Consider the following 21,683-nt stretch of genomic DNA (forward strand, 5'->3'; position numbering starts at 1 on the left):
TCTTCATGTCTTGACTTTGTTGTTCTGATTGAATCCTTGTAATAAATGATACCCTGACGAGATCTCTGTCACTTGATTAAATCCACGATCTTGATTTATATCACTGAGGCATGATCAAATTCTTGAACTTCTTCCAGTGAATCTTCAAGTCTGCAGATGAACAATGTTTCTTTATTCTTTGACAGATGTTACTTTGTGAGATCTCTCTGATGATAGATCCACTATTTACTTATTATATTCTTATTTGAGTTGAGTTAAATACTCGAATAAACGAGTAGGCTATGACATATGCCTTTCAATGATAAACCGCTGCAAACTCCTTCTTGATTTTCAATTCCTCACATAATTGTCGCAACTCCTTGCTATCAAACTGCTTTCCATTGTCGGAAACAAGCTTGTAAGGGATTCCAAACCTGCATACAATTGAGTTGAAAACGAAATCCCTGATTTTCTTCGCGGTGATAGTAGCCAGTGGCATAGCTTCCGCCCATTTAGTAAAGTAATCGATCGCAACCACTGCATACTTGACGTCTCCTTTAGCTTTTGGCAATTCTCCGATAAGATCAATTCCCCACATGGCGAACGGCCATGGGCTTGCCATAGGCGTCGGGAGTGTAGCCGGCATAGACGAGTAGTTTGCAAAGCGCTGGCAGCGATCACATGCCTTGACGAAATTTGTAGCATCTTCTCTCATTGTGGGCCAATAATACCCTTGTCGCAACACTTTCATTGCCAACGAGTTACCCCCCGAGTGATTGCCACAGATTCCTTCATGCACCTCTCTTAGGATGTAATTTCCTTCTTCTTCTTCAACACACCTGAGCAGAGGTTGGTTGAACCCTCTCTTGTATAGGACTTCATCGTATATCACATATCTTGCGGCTTGATAACGGAGTCGACGAGCCATAAACTTATCTTCGGGGAGTGTTCTCTTGCGAATGTAAGTTAGAATGGGCTTCATCCATGTTTCCTTGGGAGCCTCATCCACTTGCATAGTTTCTATTTCTGGGATACTAGGAACCTCCTAGATTTCAAGAGGGATGGATCCTAACAATACAGCCTCTTGTTGCGACCCCATTTTTGCCAGAGCATCCGCATTATTGTTTTTCTCCCGCGTAACGCATTCCAATCTAACTTCTTTGAACATTCCAATCAGGCGCTGTGTACATCTCAAGTATAATTCTGTTCGCGGGCCTCTCGCTTGAAATCCCCCATTCACCTGATTCACTACCAACTCTGAGTCACTTCTTGCAATTAAGTTTCGCACCCCCATTTCGAAAGCAATTTTCAGGCCATTAATCAGCGCCTCGTACTCCGCATCATTATTAGTTGCATAAAACTTGAAATGAATTGCGCTCATCAGGTGGTGACCTTCCGGAGACACAAGTACTATACCCGCACCTGCTCCTCCATTATTAACCGCCCCATCCACATGCAAGATCCACCAAGGATGCGGAAACTCTTCCAAAGACTCCTCAGCATGAGGTGGATGTAGCATTACCAAAGCTTTATCATCAATTTCAGAATTAAATTCCAACAAGAAATCGGCTAAGGCTTGCCCTTTTATCGCTGTTCGAGGCACATATTCCAAATCAAACTGTCCCAACTCCACAGCCCATTTCAGCATTCTGCCTGATGACTCTGGTTTGTGCAGGACCTGTCGCAGCGGGTACGCTGTACGAACTTCAACTCTATGGGCTTGAAAATACGGCCGCAATTTTCTTGACGCAAGAATTAGGGCGTAAACCAGTTTCTCCATATTTGTGTAGCGAGTTTCAGCGTCGTGTAACCGCTTGCTCACGTAGTACACTGGTGATTGCTGCCCATCTTCCTCTCTTACCAGAACTGCACTGATCGAATATTCGGACACTGCGAGGTACAGTATTAGATTTTCCCCATCCAACGGCTTTGACAACATGGGAGGATGTCCCAGTTGCTCCTTGATTCTTTTGAAAGCCTCTTCACATTCTGACGTCCATACAAAGTCTTTCCCAACTAATTTAATCACCTTGAAAAACTCCTTGCATCTACTAGACGACTTGGAAACAAATCGATTTAACGCGGCAATTCTCCCAGTCAAACTCTGCACCTGTTTCACATTGGTGGGCGACTTCATATCTAATAGTGCCTTGATCTTTGCGGGGTTGGCCTCAATTCCCCTGTGGTTGACAATGAACCCGAGAAACTTGCCCGACTCCACGCCGAACACACATTTTTGCGGATTTAATTTCATACGAAACCTCCTCAGAATATTAAACATCTCCATCAGGTGCTTGATGTGGTCACTCGTCACCTCAGATTTCACCAGCATATCATCCACATATACTTCCATAGTTCTCCCGATTTGATCTTTGAACATCATGTTTACCAACCGCTGGTAGGTTGCGCCAGCATTAATCAAACCAAACGGCATTCCTATGTAACAGTATAACCCCCTGTCCGTAATAAAGGATGTATGTTCTTGATCGGGGCCATACATCGGAATTTGATTGTAACCGGAGTATGCATCCATAAAACTCAACAACGCATGCCCCGCCGTTGCGTCAACCAACTGATCGATTCTTGGCAGCGGGAAGCTATCCTTTGGACAGGCCTTATTGAGATCCGTGAAATCCACACATGTCCTCCACTTCCCATTCGGTTTCTTCACCAGTACCGGATTTGCAAGCCATTCGGGGTAGAAGGATTCTTTGATTAGCCCCACCTCCAACAACCGGTCCACTTCTTCTTTTAATGCTATTGCCCTTTCTCCACTTACCGGGCGACATTTCTGACGCATGCCCTTACAATTCGGAAGGATATTCAAACGGTGACACATTACTTCTGGGTCGATTCCTATCATATCTGAATGACTCCATGCAAAAACATCAAGATTTGCAATTAGGAAGCGGGCAAGACTTCTTCTCATTTCATCAGCTAACTGGGACCCCACTTTCAAAACCTTGCTTGGGTCACTTCTATCAACCGGTATGGATATTGTGTCTTCGGCTGGTCCCATTTTTTCGGCGGGCATAGGGATCCTGGGATCCAAATCGAAATTAAAGTCTCGGGGGTCTTCAACTTCCATTTTTGTATCTGAGAGCGCGTCCTCTTGAGTGGGAGCATCCACCTCCAGACGGGACGTATCTTTGTGCAACGCAGCTGAAGAGGGCGCGTCCTCGTTTGGAGGAGCATCAACCTCAACTTCATTCAAGGGCGCATCCTTCTTTTGAGGAGCATCAACCTTGAAATTATTGCCGAGACCTTGCAAAATCTTACTTCTTCCTTCCAACTTTTCCCCGTTAACCTCTTTCTGTATGATTTTCTCTGTATGACTCACCACCACTTCTTCTACGCTACGGATTTCCGAAACACGTCCCTGCGTCAAAAAAGAGTTTCCAGAGGTATTGGTTTCTTCCTTTCCGGGGCTTTCAACAAAATAGTGGGCATGGACCTCTCCATTTGGTTTTGTATGAATATCTTCTATATCTTCAAATGGGAGACCTTTCCCTTCATACCTTCTTCTGCGAAATTCCTTGACAGCCTTGTGATAGCAGTCGCGTGACTCATACTGTGACCCTCTCAGACTGCCAACTCCGTTTGGCGTTGGGAATTTTATCATCAAGTGGTGTATCGATGTTATCACCCTGAACGCTCGCAACCAAGGTCTGCCGACCAGCACATTGTGCGCGGAATCCTGATCTAGCACCTTGAAATCTATCATTTGAGTAACCGACAAAGCTCCTTCCCCGAGCGTGACGGGAAGCCTGACCGAACCCATAACTCTCACAGCTTCCCCAGTAAAGCCATAGACGTGTGCATCTTTGAAATACATGTCGCTATCTGGGAAACCCAGCTTTTTGTAGGTGTTGTAGTACAAGATGTTTGTAGAACTCCCATTATCCAAGAAGACTCGATGTACGTTCATTGCCCCCAATAAGCATGGTAATCACCAGCGCATCGTTGTGAGGATGATGCACCCACCTAGATTCTTTTTCCTTGAACGTAATATCAGCGGACTCCCCCTTAAAGACCTTCGGGGGTCTGTCTTCCAAGTTGTGGATGTTGGTGAGCGGTGGATGTCTCGCTTCTCTCGCGTTTCTTTCCAGTGCTCGATTACTATCACCAACGAAAGGGTGTCCTCCAAAAATTGCCCTAATACTGCCGGCCCTCTGAAACTTGACCTCTGCTATTTTCTCAACATCCTCCGCCCGCGGGGGCTGTCTTTCATCTTTACCCTTGTCATCAAGCCCCCTACGTCGCTTCACCTTGTCAATCCATTCTCCCAGGTGTCCAGCCTTGATCAATTCCTCAATCTCATCCCGCAGGTGACGACACTCGTGGGTGTCATGGCCAGTAGACTCATGGTAGTCACAATACTTCTTTTTATCTCTGCTTTACCATGATGTTAGACGGTCGGGCTTCTTGAAGATTCCCCTATCCTTATTTACCTCGAAGATATGATCAATGGACGCTGCCAGCGGTGTATAATTGCTGACTCTTCTCTCGTAGTTCGATGGTGGGCTCCATTCTCTTCGCGAGCTCACAGCATTTACCCTGTTAGGGCTTCTGGCGTTTCGCCGATAATCCGGGCTCACGGATCTGTCCCTTCTCTTGGATCGCCCCTTGGAGTTATAGGTATTGTCATTCTTTTTTGTTTCTGCAAGCGACTGCTCGATTGCTTTGAACGACTCCGCCTGCGCAAGCACATCATCCAACGATACCGGGTCCTTCCCTTGTAGGTGCTTCCAGAAATCCGTCCCCACACGCAACCCAGCTATAAGCAATATTTTCAACGTTTCATCAGTTGCACCCCTCACCAAAGTAGATTCTGCGTTAAACCTCTTGAAATACGAAGTCAAACTCTCTCCTTCCTTTTGTTTCACATTAGCCAGCGTGGTAACAGGTGGTGTGTACTTCACCGCGGCTTGGAATTGTGTCAAAAACAAAGTTTTCATCTGTTCCCAGGATGTAATTACACCTGGACCAAGTTTTTGGAACCACTGCTGAGCGCCTTCTCTGAAAGTGGCTGCCAAGAGACGGCATCGAGCCAAATCAGGTACTTGATATACATCCATTTCAATGTTAAAACACCCCAAGAATTCCACAGGATCAGAGTTCCCGTGGAAACGCAAGTCATTGGTTGTGTTCCGGTATCCCGCGGGCAATTGCGCCTCCCTCACAACAGCAGCAAAAGGAGAAGGAGCTTGCGCAGTCGCCGTCACTCTTCCTACCTCAAGATGGTTGAGCAACCTCTTAAGGTCGTTCACATTAAACGTCCCTACCCCGGGAATGGTTTGAACATTAGGCTGCTGGGGTTGTTCTGCGACTTGCTGAAATTCCCCTTGATTACCCCCCGGGTGTGGCGGAGGATCTCGCCGCCCTTCGCCTTGAGGCTGCGGCGGTGGCGCGTTACCATTTTTGTCCTGGATATTTTCCCGTGCGCGAGGTTCATCTTGACCGCGTCTCGGAGTTTCATCATTGTTCTGCATTCTTATTTGAATTCGCCCGTCGTCATGGTCATGAGGACGCGCCCCAGACCCATTACCAGTAACGCTGTGGGAAGCTACGGGAATAACGGCGGGGGCTTCTCCAGCGGAGTGCGCTCCACCTCTCCTACCATTGTAAGGGGCTCTTCCGTATTGATATCCCATTCTTCCTCGTCCATTCCTCTGATATCCCCGGTAGAAATTCGCGGGCCTTCCTCGCGGAGGGGCACGCTCGTGCTCGCGGTGCCGCATCCCATCATCCCTTTGGAATTCGGGGGGCACACGCGTCGTATCACGGGGCCTCGCTTCTCCGGTGTTTCCTTCCTTTTGCCATTCTACCAGCAACATCCTCAAATCGTCATCCTCCAACCTTATGCCAAGCCTCCTTTTCAAGGCTGAAAGATCCATTCCTCCCTCGTCTTGGTTTTGAGTGTCCTCCGCACGACAACGCTCGTCCATCGTACGCCCGGACCTATGCGGGTGTGGTACTACCTGGTTGCCTAGGCGTGGCCTTTCTCTGCCTTCAGTGTCCTCATCTGCAAGCTCCACAATAGGTTCTACATCATCCGAATACTCCAAACGTCGTGGAGTGATTCGCGGGTTTTCCCGGCTCCCTTGGGTATCTCCTTCAACTACAGGGGCTTTCCCCAAGGCATGACCATGACGGGGGAAACGACGACCTCTCCTCGTCTTTCGACGCTCCACCGTGTTTAGTCTTGAGTTAAAGCTGTTAAGAGTATCCCCCATGCGATATAATTGCTCCAATATATCAGCGTTGCTAATGAGAACTGGAGGTGTCCCCCCTACATCCGGAGCCCTTGGTGGATCCGCCATGTTTCTGGGAACGTAAGGTTCATGGCGAGTATAATGCCCCCCGCCTTCTCCTTCAGACCTGCTGTCACTTCCATCATAAGAACTTCCATCACGATTGTAAGACATCTTTTCCTCCTAAGATTGTGACCTTAGTTAGCAGCCCCTCCTTCTAGCGCCAATTTGTTGACAGAGGAATCTGGTAACAACAAAGATTGAGGTTTCTCGCCGGAACTAAGATCTGTGACGATGGTTCTTTGCCGGAAACTTAAGCGGTGTGTAATTGATTGTGGTTGTTTTAGGCTGAGATTGATCAGAGTAAGTGGTGGCTCTCTTATCAGCTCTCAGCTTCTTACCCTCTCAATGTGCCTACGTACCCTTTATATAGGGATCAAGCCTGACGTAGTTCTCGTAGAACAGGAAGTCTAATGAATTTAGACTTCTTACTCCTAAGCCCAGTAGAAGCCCATCCGATATCCATCTTCCGCTAGCTTTAGGAATGTCCAACTATGAGGCCCAACCGCGAAGGCCCAAGGCTCGTCCGTAATCGCAGGACTTCACGGGTAGTGCATCTCCCTGCGCAAGGATAACACTCCGCTACAGCTATCTCCCTTGATTTACGAACGCAGGTATAGCCACGGTTCACCCCAAGTGTCAGACGCGTCCCTGTCCCCCGAATGAGGATAACCCACCAGATAACAGGACAGGTGATCCCAAGCTCTTGGGTGCAAAGTGCAGGATGACTCCAAAGTTCTCCAACGAGGACACCCGTTGAATACAAGAACAGAGCTCCCAAAACACACACCAAAGTAAACCCCACATCCCCAACGAGGACACCCGTTGAATACAGGAGGAGGCCTTCAATCATCAGGCATACCCCTGGAGGCCTTCAAGCTTTTCACGGACATCCCCCTCCTTGACCGTCTCAAGGAGGGGATTCTTCAAAGAGTACCTGCAACAAATACATTAGTAAAAATAACCTCCATTGCTCCTCTCCATACAAGCTTTGCCCTGAATTCAACATCAAAAGTATATAGATCAAACACAGGACGCGTCCTAACCAAGTGGGCGCGTCCTCACCTCCATAAATCCAACTCTGCTTTAATCGTTTCTTATAACATGTAAAGTCACAGGACACGTCCTAGAACTTAAGGCGCGTCCAAGAGCGTCCATCACCATAGATTTCATCTGCCAAGCACTTTCATAAACGTTGACGCGTCCATAACGCCTGGACGCGTCCTTGCTTGACTATGCACTCTCCCCACCTCGTAACATATCCCTTCTCAAGTAGGCGCGTCCTGTAGGCTTGGACGCGTTCTAACTCCCACAACGCAATGCCGAGTGTGACTGTAACTAGCCCGTGTTTGACCCTAGTCAATTTAATGCCAAATTTTGGATATAACACTAGCTGATCCTGAGAAGATATAGGAAAGTTCAGAATATTCATAAACCTCAAATTCCGACTTTTGGGATGTTAAGCACAAGGCATTCGATACCCTGTAATTCAAGCAGCTGCAGCTGTAATTAAGCGAACGTTGATTTATGTATAGCTTCTACTAGATATTATCAATCTGAACTCTCACTACTTCTCAAGTATTCTGATTTCTGAATAGCCACCTTGCTTTTTGTGAATTTTATAATTACTTAAAAGGGAGATGATCACCGGCAACCGATTGTCAGCATCATACTGTACCGCAGAAACTTTCCGCGTTAAGTATAAAGATGGGGTGTACGGTATGCTGCAACAAGCGTTTGTCCAGTTGTCCATGACCAGCTCCCTTACTTTAAGAGTCACAATTTAGGATTTTGGGTTGGTGACTTAATTAGCATAGTTCATAGGAGGCGACTTCAACCAAATTAATATGTAATCATCAGAAGTGACATAAAGAGTCAATTATAATGTTCTACATCTTCGACAATCCTGCATGATTCTAGGACAGATATTCACAACTCATATGCCCCATAGACATGGAGTATCTTTTTTTAAAGTTTATGAAATGTATTTCAGTGCGATATAACAAACTCAAATGAATCAGCACAAAGAAATGTTTCTTAATATCAATTGCATAAACAATTGCCTGTATTCTTCAGAAAACATCAGCATTTGACAGTTTGAATCTCATGGAATCAAATTTCAAATTCTTCTGCTGAATATATATAATTAATCAAAATGAGGCAGTTAAGATATGCAAGAAGACTGCACGTCTCAAATTCATCCCCATGTCCTAGAAATTCAACTCTTGAATAATGCCAAGGCATTGCGATATGAATCAAGTAATATATAAAGGGTACGGTCATCCCTTGCAGATGATTGTTTCAGCATACCTTACCGGTTATGTAGTAAGATGCTGCAACAATCATGAGCCCGTGTATAAAATTCTAACAATTGCATGACCAGAAGATAAATAAGAAAAAACCTATCCAGTTTAAAGTTATCTTCAATCAACAAGATCCCATGGTTAAAAGTTATGCAGGATAATTTCCCTTCAATCATGTAGAAACAAGTCATATACACAGATAAGATTATACTGTGACTTCTGCAAGATTGGCAACATCTTCTGGGACAAGCTGTACCTGCATGTCCTACAAAGTTTGTCTTTCTGATGATGCCATAATCAATGTATATAATAATATGATTGTACATCATCTTCATATAGATAATGTAATTTTTACTGTCAAGACACTTTAGCTCAAGATAACATGAATAAGATTCTCTGAATGATTGAGTTTAGAAAAGTTTGTTATTGCACAGTTTCTTGACTCGACAGTTAGAACCCCTTAAATAATATTACCATAAGAGTGAATTTGAAAACACTCTCATGACTCATCCTAGTATGTTTTGTGCTATTAGTAACATTTATAAAAGCAAACTCATCTCAGAGAACATCGGAAATGTGTCGTTACACTATATGCTCTATGAAAATTCTGAAAAATAACTGAAAAAGTTAGGTTCTCGAAATGGGAATCATTGTATAATGTTTATTGATGTCATTAGTAACTGGTGGCTGTTACATGATAAAAAATAAGTACAAAAGACAGGTTAGTTATCCCCTGGTAATATAGCGGAGCTGAGATTTGTAACCAATATAGGACTCCTGACAACATGTTTACCTCCAAGTTGAATCCAACTGATAGAACCGTGAATGATTTTGCTTTTCAGCGTTGGTGGAGCTTGTATACTCAACTTATAGCTTTGCTTCTCGTATTTTTCTTTAAAAATCAGCTTATCAGGGACAGCACTGACTTCCAAGCCATCCATGGGTGTTATTTTCGCTTCATAGACTGATGTTTCATCTCCAACATTAGTCACAGTCCTTTGAAATTCTTGCACCGCGTCACTTTTATCAAAGAATGCAATGAAAGAAGGGTAATTGAGGTCAAGTGAAGGATGGGAACAGTTATATGAACCTGACCTGGTAACAGTTTGTATCTGTTTGCTGTTATAATTCAGTGCACAAAGAAGATTAATGTAATCTACTGCTTTTACATCATAAATGAGCCCCGGATCCAAGGCCTTGTTAGGATTGACATGGCCAGCTCCAATGGCAAGAGGAGTGGCTGGTTTGTTTGATCCAATATCTTGGATTGGGTTGTTCGTATTGTCCAAAAAGTCAGCTGTTGTCATCATTGCAGACCGGATTGCTGCAGGGCTCCAATCGCGGTGAACTCCTCTGAGCAGTGCCCCAAGCCCTGCCACATGTGGACATGACATAGATGTACCAGATAAGAGATTGAAGTCACTGAAATAATCAGCTGAACCAATTTGAGTGGCTGCTACATTTTTAGGCCATGAAGCCAAGACAATGTCACCAGGTCCCATTATGTCAGGTTTTAATACAAATGGACAACTAGGCGATGGTCCTCTTGAGCTATAGGCAGCTACTTTAGGTGCTACTTTTTTACCAAGACTTGTTTTTTGAAATTCAAAGCTTGCTTTTGCCTTCTCATTTGAGTTGATGTAATTCAAAATTATTACACCATCTTCGGGAATCAAAAAGAGAGCTGGAAAAGAGCTCTGAAGAAAGAACCCCAAATATGAACTATTTGTTATGAAAATACCAGCAGAAACATTTGCATTAAGACAATTATAAACTTGGTCACTGAGTGTATCATTCTTGTCTTGACACACTACAATTTTTTGCCCAACGTTCTCAAGCTCGGTCTTGTTATCACATGCACCCATGAAAACAAGGTTAAATTCTTGGCTGGATGTTGAATTCCCTGGGTAGAGTGTTTGGCCCGTAACTACAACTCCATTTCCAAGATTTATATTTGCAAAGAATTCACGGTCAATTGTACCAGCTGCAACTGTTAGAACCCAGGGTGTGCCGTTATGTAGTGTCTCAATAAAAGGCCCTTCATTGCCTGCTGATGTTGAAACAAATATGCCCTTCTCAAGGGCTGCAAATGTCGCTATGGCTATTGGATCTTCAAAGAACGGCACACCATCTAATCCCAAAGACATTGATAAGACATCCACACCATCTTCCATTGCCTGATCTATTGCAGCCAAAATGTCTGAAGTGACAGAGCCTTCTTCAAATAAGGCCTTGTACATGGCAACTCGAGCATTCGGGGCCATGCCTCTAGCAGTTCCGAAGGCATATCCGAAAAATGATGCATCGTCTACATAGTTTCCAGCAGCTGTGGAGGAGGTGTGAGTGCCATGTCCATCAGTGTCACGAGCAGAATTCATTGATATGGTGGTATTAGGAAACTTAGCTAGTAAGCCTTTATTGAAGTAACGAGCTCCAATAAGCTTCTTGTTACACAAAGAGGAATTAAACTGTGTACCAATTTCACACGTCCCCTTCCATTTGGATGGAATAGGTGACATTCCATAATCATCATAGCTCTTACTCTCTGGCCAAACCCCGGTGTCAACTACGCCTATAATGACATCTTTTCCGTACTCTGATTCTGGCCATGCACCATAATTGGAGTTGAGGCCAAGGAACTTGAAGGAATGAGTTGTGTCAAGTTTCACAGAAACATCTCTAAATGAAGAAACATAGCCTGGTGAACTTTTGATAGATTCAAGCTCGGAATCAGAAAGAATTGCACTAAAACCATGCATGGCATTAGTGTAGGTATAGATAATTTTTGAGGATGAGGGGATTGTGGTTGTGGTAATTTTCGAGTTGTCGGCTTTGGAGGCAAGGGTGGCCAAGTACCAGCTGTGGTGGTTAGAATAGGCTTTTGGCATGGCTGATAAGTCCATATGAACAATGTAAGAATCTGTTCCATGAGCTATTGAAACAAATAAGAATTGTGAAACTGCAATCAAGAGAAAGAATACATTGAAATGAAATTGTGCAGCCATGGTTCAATTTGAGTGTTTAATAAGTGAAGTAGGATACTGTCTAAACTTGAGTTGATAGATTCTTATATAATGGAGTGGAAGCATGGAAATGCAATATTAATAAGTAATCTTTTACTTCCATATTCCAACTTGTTTTTGTGCATGATGTATTCTTCAAAGAATTTTGTAAAGACTTGGGGACCCTTCTTTGTGATAAGGGCTACAAGGAAGATTTTTGTGATCAACTATTGTCAGAGCCAAAGAAATAATGGAGGGTTTGTGCACTCTAAAATGATAGTATGGGTGTATAGAAATTACTTAAAAAACAACATGCATTTATGCCAATATTTTTCTTTTCTATATCAATAATACCAACAAATTTGAAAGAAAGCTTTATGTATATTCTAACCTCTGAGCACTGGTACTACCAGCATTAATAGAAGAACTATGTAGGAAATTTCGGAACTTTTAAGTATCAACAAAATGACAGCAGAATTCTTACAGTTACTGATATAACATTCTAAACTTTTTGGTTGTCGATCAAGATATAAGGCTATCAAAGTAGAGTAATTTGGTCCATGCATCGTGGAGCAAGATGGCAGTATGATCAAAAGGCAAAATCACTTCTTATCCTAGTATTTCAGAAACACCATAAGATATAAAGTGCTTTATTTTTTTCAATTTTCACATACACCATGAGATATATTTTATAAAATTTTAATGTATAAAACATGTGCAAACATTTTGATGGTACCACGCGTTACAATAATTCAGAAACCACGGCACAAGTGGCAGTCATTTCGATTGCAGTCATTAGCATGCACCAGAGTGATTGGAAATTCTAAATGTTGCACTTATAAGTTATAGTGACATTGTGTTCAGAGAAACCTTGTTCAAGAATAAACAAATAAAGCTTGTTTGGTTTTTAGAACGCGTAACTTGTAAGGGTGTTTATTAGATTCTTTTTATTCTGGCCGGTCACAAATCATCCTCAGTTCTATCCATAAAATGTAAGAATGCAGAAGCTAACAAGATATAATTAATCATTCTCTTTTATTTTAGTAGTGGTAGGTTGGATTTTAGTGATTATATAACTTCTTTCGTTAAATTATGAGATCAGTCTAGTCTGTGTATGATTATTATCTGAGTGTATATGATTAAATGTGACTAACGAATAATGCATTACCTGCACACCACAGAGGGAAGATTTGCATATTTCTAGTTTGCATTATAGGGGATGATACACAGGCAAGCAACAGTCACTGTAGAAAAATAAATTTGCATATAAGTTTTAAGTTTTAAGCATTGTTCCAGTTTTTATTTTAATATGTACCTTTCAAATATTGTAGTCACATAAAATTCAAGTTTCAGCAGTGGATTACCACATATCTACTGCAGGAGATATAACAATAGGACTCCTAACCGTATTGTAAGAATTTTTCTCAATCCAAACAAATGAACCAGATGTAACAGTAGGACTCGCAGCTTTGAAACTTATAGTCATGGTGCAGCTCTTCTTCTCGTGCTTCTTCTCAAAAACAAATGTATCTGGTAAAACCGTAACAACTGAACCCTTGAACCCTCTGCTGCCGTCACCTTGACGTTGTATATAGCTGCTGCATCTCCAACATTGGTGACGGTCCTGTAAAATTTCTGATATGACGTTCAATCACTAGTCTGATTAGTGTACAAGGTAATAAATGATGGGTAATTTAAATCAGAAGACTTGTTCATGCATCTGTAGCTGGCTCTTGTGATTGTATTAATTTGATTTAGTGTGAAGTTCATGGAGCAGAGAAGATTAGCATAGTCTTGTGATGTAGCATCGTATAGAAGGCCTGGATTAAGTGCACGATTAGGGTCTATGTGGCCTGCTCCCATGGCTAGTGGAGTAGCAAATTTAAAACCTGTACCAATGTCTCGGATACTGCTATTTGTGTTGTCTAAGGGGTTGGCAGTAGTAATCATTGCAGACCGAATAGCAGCAGGGCTCCAGTCGGGATGTGCACCTTTTAGGAGAACTGCGAGACCAGAAGCATGAGGACAAGACATGGATGTCCTTGAAATGAGAATAAAGTCGCAAGATAACACAATGTTGTTACCTATGTAGGCTACACCACCATCTGGGATCCAGGAAGCCAAGACTATGTACCTGGCGCCTTTATATCTGGTTTTAAGATTCCTGGATAACTTGGCGAGGGGCCTCTTGAACTGTATTCAGCAACAGCAGGTGCTGGTTGTGTGCCCACATATGTTTGTTGAAACTTGATGCTAGCCAGTGGTTCAGAAGCACTTGTTGCGTATCTAATAACAGCAGCTCCATCTTTGCGATTAACTACAACTCCAGGGTAAGGAAACAGTCGAGACCCATATATCCGAGGATCATCAGAGATAAAGATAGCGGCAGCAAAGTTTGATCTGGCAATGTAGTATAACTGTGTACTAAATGAGACTATGTTGCTGCATACAATGACATAAGGGGGAGCTCCAAATAACAACTCAACGGGATCACAAGACATGGCTTTGTTATTTCCGCCAGCAGTTGACGACGTATGTGTACCATGACCTATAGTGTCACGGGCAGAGTTCATTCTAATAGTAATACCAGGATTATTATCCCATCATCCTTCACTTTCAGGCCAGACTCCGGTATCGATGACACCAATGATGACATGTGTCAGGGTTGAGCGAGAGGAATTCAAAAGTGTGTGTGGTGTCAAGTGTGACACCCCTGTCACGATAAGCAGAGACGAATCCTGACAACTTTTTAAGAGTTTCAAGTTCATTCTTAGACAACAATGTGCTGAAACCAGGGAATTCACTGTCATAAGTGTACATGAGGGCAGGAGTATTTTTAATACAATCTGTGATTAATACATGAAATTAAAATAGTCTGTGCGAATAACAGTGCGCGAGTATAACTGTGAAAAATGCACCTTCGGCGAGCTAGAACAGAGCGAATAACAGTGCGTGAGTATAATTGTGAAAAACGCACCTTCGACGAACTAGAAGGGAGCAAGAAACTATCACCGAGTAGAGAGAGAAGAATAGGGTTTGTGTTTAGAGACGGCTGTGTGTGGTATCGTATGAGATCGATGACTTGTGCGCTACTCTTTACAATTAATTAAACGTGTTAATTAATTGTCGATTAATAAAATCAAATAGTTCGTGATTATGGTCCATTTTCTATTACATTCGTGTCAGCACGTCGCACGCGCGGGCAAGCCCGAAAGTTTCGCAAGCCCGAAGGCTTCGCAAGCCCGAAGGCTTCGCAAGCCCGAAGGCTTCACGTGAGTATTTTTAATACAATCTGTGATTAATACATGCAATTAAAATAGTGTGTGTGAATAACAGTGCGCGAGTATAATAACAGTGTGCGAGTATAACTGTGAAAAATGCACCTTCGGCGAGTTAGAACAGAGCGAATAACAGTGCGTGAGTATAACTGTGAAAAATGCACCTTCAGCGAGCTAGAACAGAACAAGAAACTATCACCGAGCAGAGAGAGAATGATAGGGTTTGTGTTTAGAGACGGCTGTGTGTGGTATCGTATGAGATGGATGACTTGTGCGCTACTCTTTACAGTTAATTAAACGTGTTAATTAATTGTCGATTAATAAAATCAAATAGTCCGTCAGTATGGCCAATTTTTTGTTACATTCGTGTAACCCACAATTTGCACCCCCTACGCACACGTAGGAGGTGGAGCAATACCTTAGTAACACTTTTAGACACTACTAAAGTGTTATGCTATATAAAGCAATGGAAACCAGTGCGTGAGTATAACTGTGAAAAACACACCTTCGGCGAGCTAGAACAGAGCAAGAAATTATCACCGAGCAGAGAGAGAAGGATAGGGTTTGTGTTTAGAGACGGCTATGTGTGGCATCGTATGAGATGGATAACTTGTGCGCTACTCTTTATAATTAATTAAACGTGTTAATTAATTGTCGATTAATAAAATCAAATAGTCAGTGATTGTGGCCCATTTTCTGTTATATTTGTGTCAGCACGTCGCACGCGCAGGCAAACCCGAAGGCTTCACGTGAGTATTTTTAATACAATCTGCGATTAATACATGCAATTAAAACAGTGTGTGCGAATAACAGTGCGCGCGTATAACTGTGAAAAATGCACCTTCGGCGAGCTAGAACAGAGCGAATAACAGTGCGTGAGTATAACTGTGAAAAAGACGGCTGTGTGTGGTATCGTATGAGATGGATGACTTGTGTGCTACTCTTTACAATTAATTAAACGTGTTAATTAATTGTCGATTAATAAAATCAAATAGTCCATGATTATGGCCAATTTTCTGTTACATTCATGTAATTAAACGTGTTAATTAATTATCGATTAATAAAATCAAATAGTCCATGATTATGGCCAATTTTCTGTTACATTCATGTAACCCATAATTTGCACCCCTTATACGCGCACATAGGAGGTGGAGTAATACCTTAGTAACACTTTTATACACTACTAAAGTGTTATGCTATATAAAACAATGGAAACCCCTTTTCCATTTCAATGTAGGATACAAGTTTATTTACAACATTTCCACCTTCAAGGGACCAACTTTAGATTATCACATCTCATTCATCACTTGAGCATTTTGAGTGTTTCAAAGTGCCTCGGAAAGCTCTCACGGAGGAGAACATACTCCAAGCGTCACCCACTCAAGAACGGCTCAAAATGACTTGACAATGTGGGGCTCAATACCCACATTTTCCAACAAGTATATGCATGGCTTGTAGACTTGACAGAATCAATGGTAGATTTGTACCAATGCTGATGGGTAGCAAAAGCCTTTGGCATGAGCGCTTTGTCCATATGAACAATATAAGTGAATCTTTGATCATCGTCTAGAGTTTACCACAAAAGCCAACTGTGCCAATGTGTCATGTGTTAGTAGGGTAATTTTCCCTGAAAGTCTTGTTACAATACATTTAAATGACATTTTACTCTAAACGTTAGAAATGTTAGAAGTAGAAGTGCATAACATCAGATGATCAGCCTGATCAAATGCGGAAAAGAGATAATAAATATACAATGTAGAATGTTATCATGGTTTTACCTTGTGCTGACGGATGAACTTGTTATGGTATCACAGGCCTTGACAGTGAGAGAATTTCCAGGGTACTCTTTCTAGACTTGTGTATGGTCTCCCAAAATTATTCCTGAATTACACATCACGTGTTTAATTGGTGGAGCTCATATTAATACACGTAAAATCCAATTTCTTTAGAAAGGAATGACCAATAGCTAGCTGATACATCATCATTTGGGAAACGGTTGGGGAACGGATTTGAAAGCTCTAGCATTACTCCTATGTCAAAAATTAAGGATAGTAACATACAATATCAGAATGCATATCTAATGGCGGTTAAGTCCGGAATTGAAGTCATAAACTTGAAGTAATTCACATCATGACAGGTGATACAAACACCGGGGGTGTCATATGAGTGTTGCGATGGACCAGAGCCACTGGCGCTAACATATCAACCATGAATTTATAATGGACCAGCGCCACTAGATTAACGCCTTAACAACCTCAAATGTTATGTTAAAACTTCTTGCCTTTCACTTCGTTCAGGCTAATGTTTCACCACGACAATTGTATGGCTACATTTTGTGGTAAAGGTATCCAACACCTCAGATATGAAACCAATGACTTCGACAGAGAGTGCATAGTTAAACACTACTCTTATATCACATTTTGACATAACTTAATATCTCCAAATTTCTAATATTTAATAATTATTAATTCTAATTAATAATTAATTACTTATTGTCCAAGTTATATACTATGTCTGAAACGAGGAAGAATCAATCATACGGAACTTATCTATGAAGTCTCTGACCCAAATTTCACATAACTTTGGCAAAAAGGATCCGATATCCCAGACAAATCGAGACACCTTCCCTATTTTTCATAAACCAGCTACCCTTGATTACATGTTTTTACGAAATTTCTCCAACAACTACAAAACATGAAAAATCTGCTTTGTTCCCGAGTTCTACCCGTTAATCCCTTTGCAAGTTCACTGAAGGTTGAAATTATAAAGAATTTTGTTGCCATGATTGTTCATCAGTTAGGTGTTTCTGATTTCATTATCTTTTTTATGTTGCTGGTGAGTTTGTCTGATTGGATTATAGAACACTTCTTGGTACCTCTCAGACACCAACTCTGTTCTTTTTTATTTTTATACCAACAAACAGGTAACGATTTTAGAACGTAAACAAATAAAATTGTTTGGTTTTTAGAACGTGTAACTTTTCTTATTAGATTTTTTTTTTCTGTTTGGTCACAAATCATCTTCAGTCCTATCCATACGAATATAGATGCAGAAGCTAATATGATACTTGACTTCTTCTTCAACCATTTTAATCATTCTCTTTTAGTTTATTAATGGTAGGTTGGAGGTTTTTTATAATACAGATTCCCTTGCAGAATTAGGAGCTGATCAATAAAAGTATGATTAACATCTGAGTATATATGTGATTACTATTCGCATATCGAATGTTTGCATTACAGAGGATACACCGTGTGATTACTATTGGCATATCAAATATTTGCATTACAGAGGATATTACTATTCGCATATCGAATGTTTGCATTAGAGAGGATACACTATGTGATTATTATTCGCATATCGAACGTTTACATTACAGAGGATACACATTTGACTATTCGAATACCAGCAATTGCAGAAAAGAAAAATTGGTTCAACCCCTTCTCCAGATTATAGTTTTTAGTCTGTATTTCTCAATTTCATCGTTTTTAGGCAATATTACAGCATTATGTTCCTTATTACACGATACTCCATCTGTAAAATCAAAGTAATGATATAGTGACAGAGAAGAAGAAAATGTACCTTTCAAATATTATTCAAATAAAATTTAAGTTTCAGCTGTTGATTACCACATATCTACTGCAGGTGATATAACAATAGGACTCCTAACCGTGTTCTTAGAATTCTTGTCAATCCAAACAAGTGAACCAAATGAAACAGTAGGAGCCACAGCTTTGAAATTTATAGTCATGGTGTAGCTCTTCTTCTCGTGCTTCTTCTGAAACGCCAATGTATCCGGTGAAACCGTAATAACTGAACCCTTTGGTGCCATCACCTTGACCTTGTAAATAGCTGCTGCATCTCCAACATTGGTGACTGTTCTGTAAAATGTCTGATGCAACGTTCGACCACTAGTCTGATTCGTGTACAAGGTAATAAACGATGGATAATTTAAGTCAGAAGACTTTTTTATGCAGCTGTAGCTGGCCCTTGTGATTGTCCTGATTTGATTCTGAGTGAAATTCATGGAGCAGAGAAGATTAACGTAGTCTTGTGCAGTGGCATCATATATAAGGCCTGGATTAAGGGCACGATTAGGGTCTACATGGCCTGCTCCCATGGCTAATGGAGTAGCAACTTTAAAACTTGTACCAATGTCTCGGATACTGCTATGTGTATTGTCCAAGGGGTTGGCTGTGGTAACCATTGCAGACCGAATAGCAGCAGGGCTCCAATCGGGATGTGCACCTTTTAGGAGAGCCGCGAGACCAGAAGCATGAGGACAAGACATGGATGTCCCTGAAATTGGATTAAAGTCACTAGACAACTCAATGTTGTTACCTATGTTGGCTACCCCATCATATGGGATCCAAGAAGCCAAGACTAATGTCCCTGGTGCCATTATATCTGGCTTTAAGATCCCCGGATAACTTGGCGAAGGGCCTCTTGAACTGTAGTCCGCAACTGCAGGTGCTGGTTTTGTGCCTACTAATGTTTCTTGAAACTTGATGCTAGCCAGTGGTTCCGAAGTACTTTTCGCATATCTGATTACGGTAGCTCCATCCTTGGGACTAACCACGACTCCAGGGTATGAAAAAAATTGAGACATAAATATATGAGGATCGTCTGCGATAAAGATAGCAGCAGCAACGTTTGATCTGGAAATATAGTCCAACTGTGAACTAAAGGAGCCTGTGTTTTTGCATACAATGACGGCAGAAGAAGCTCCAGATAACAACTCATCAGAATCGCAAGCAGACATGGTTTTGTTATATAGTAACGGCAAGTTTCGGATCTTAGCTTTTGCAGGAAACACAGTCCATCCGGTGATGACCAACCCATTGCCCAGACTCAAGCTCCCAGCAAACGATCGGTCTATTGAACCCGCTGCAACAGTCAAGACCCATGGGATGCCATTGTGCAATGTTCCGGAGTGTGGTCCTTCATTCCCAGCAGACGAAGAAACAAACACCCCTTTTTCCATTGCACCAAAAGAAGCAATGGCAATAGGATCCTCATGTAGAGGCACATCATTAAAGCCCATAGATATCGATATCACATCAACTCCGTCAGCTACCGCCTGATCCATCCCAGCAAGAACATCAGACGCATAACGTCCTTCATCCCAAAGGACCTTATACATTGCCACCCTAGCACGTGGAGCCATCCCTCTTGCAGTTCCCAAGGCATAGCCAAAAAAGGAAGCCTCTTCAACGTAATTTCCACCAGCAGTCGACGACGTGTGTGTACCATGACCCATAGTGTCACGGGCAGAGTTCATACTTATAGTGATATTAGGATTATTAGCTCTAACACCCTTGTTAAAGTATCTAGCTCCAATGAGCTTCAAGTTACAAAGTGAAGCATTAAATTCTTGACCCTCCTCGCAAGTCCCCTTCCACCTTGAAGGAATCGCGGTCATCCCATCATCCTTATAGCTTGCGCTCTCAGGCCAGACTCCGGTGTCAATGACACCAATAATGACATCTTTGCCATAATTGGAAGCAGGCCACAGCCCAGTGTCAGGATTGAGCGAGAGGAATTCAAAAGTATGTGTGGTGTCAAGTGTGACAGTCCTGTCACTATAAGCAGAGACGAATCCTGACGACTTTCTAAGAGTTTCCAATTCACTCTTAGACAACGATGCACTGAAACCATGCAATGCATTGTCATAAGTGTAGATGACGCTGGGAGCATATGCATGGCTTGTAGACTTGACAGACTCGATTGTAGATGTGTACCAATGCCCGTGGCTAGCAAAAGCCTTTGGCATGAACGATTTGTCCATATGAACAATATAAGAGGATCTTTGATCATCCGCTAGAGTTGAGCTATCATGAAAAGCCATCAAAAAAAGCCATGCATATAACAGAAAACTCACAGTAGCCAACCCCATCTTCTTTCACTACAGATTGTTCCGTAATTCGATATATTCTGCTCTCCTGTCCACAAACTTGTACAAGATATATAGGGTATTTCACTATTTCTCTTTGCAGCCACTTGGTAGATGTGTTTGTTCAAATATCTATATTTGATTGTAAACTAGACAAGTATAAACAATTGTGTAGACTAATCCTTAGACAACAGAAACAACACCGGGCGGTTAAGGCTTTGTCCCTTGCTAATACTTTTGTCTAGCGCTCTATGGCAAGGTCCTTATGTTACAAGTCTAGTTGCCCTGTCAACTTCATTGAGCAATTTTCTCAAGTCCATTGTTTGGGCGTGATTATTACAATATTTTCCACAAAAGCCAAGTGTGCCATGTGTAGTAGGGTCAATTCCCACTGGAAGTGATTACAAAGCTTTTTCCTAATTTGACTCTCTACACATTGGTAATATTAGTCTAAACAATCGCATAAACTTAATCAGAGACTTAATCGTAGACTAGTCGAAGGCCCGTGTCACCTGGACACTAGAGAAATTTCCTGCGAGCTATAGTAAATTGTTCTTGGCAAGACTCGATCTTGACAGGTCCTTCATAGACTTAATTCATACTTAAGTAATAACAAAATATCTCAGAATGTGTGTCTAATGTCAGTTAACTCGGGTAGTGAAGTCAGAGACTACTTGTAATTCATCTTATAAGAGTGATTCAAAAAACCACAGTGATTCATCTTATTCTATCAGTGTTGCAATGGACCAGAGCCACTAGCGGTAACATATCAATCACGAAGGACCAGTGCCACTAGCTTCACGCCCATAATAACCTTGAACGTAACTTCTTACCTTTCACTTTGTTCAGGCTAGTGTCAACAATACTACAACACGATTGTATGGCTACATTAAACCAGTGGCTTCAACAAAGAGGAC

At 41.9% G+C, this 21,683-nt stretch overlaps 1 protein-coding gene across 1 annotated transcript; it reads right to left on the bottom strand.

Moving 5' to 3' along the window:
- Window positions 1-9,243: 9,243 nt before the first annotated feature.
- Window positions 9,244-21,151, bottom strand: LOC141685076 (uncharacterized). The gene is made up of 6 exons (XM_074490199.1): window positions 18,501-21,151; window positions 14,310-14,444; window positions 13,733-14,146; window positions 13,271-13,601; window positions 13,004-13,196; window positions 9,244-11,604 (listed from the first exon to the last, which is right to left on the bottom strand). The coding sequence occupies exons 1-6, from the start codon at window positions 20,767-20,769 to the stop codon at window positions 9,319-9,321; spliced, it is 5,628 nt and encodes a 1,875-aa protein (XP_074346300.1). The 5' UTR covers window positions 20,770-21,151; the 3' UTR covers window positions 9,244-9,318.
- Between the last annotated feature and the right edge of the window lie 532 nt (window positions 21,152-21,683).

This window comes from Apium graveolens, chromosome 2, assembly GCF_009905375.1.
Source record: "Apium graveolens cultivar Ventura chromosome 2, ASM990537v1, whole genome shotgun sequence".
NCBI lineage: Eukaryota > Viridiplantae > Streptophyta > Magnoliopsida > Apiales > Apiaceae > Apium > Apium graveolens.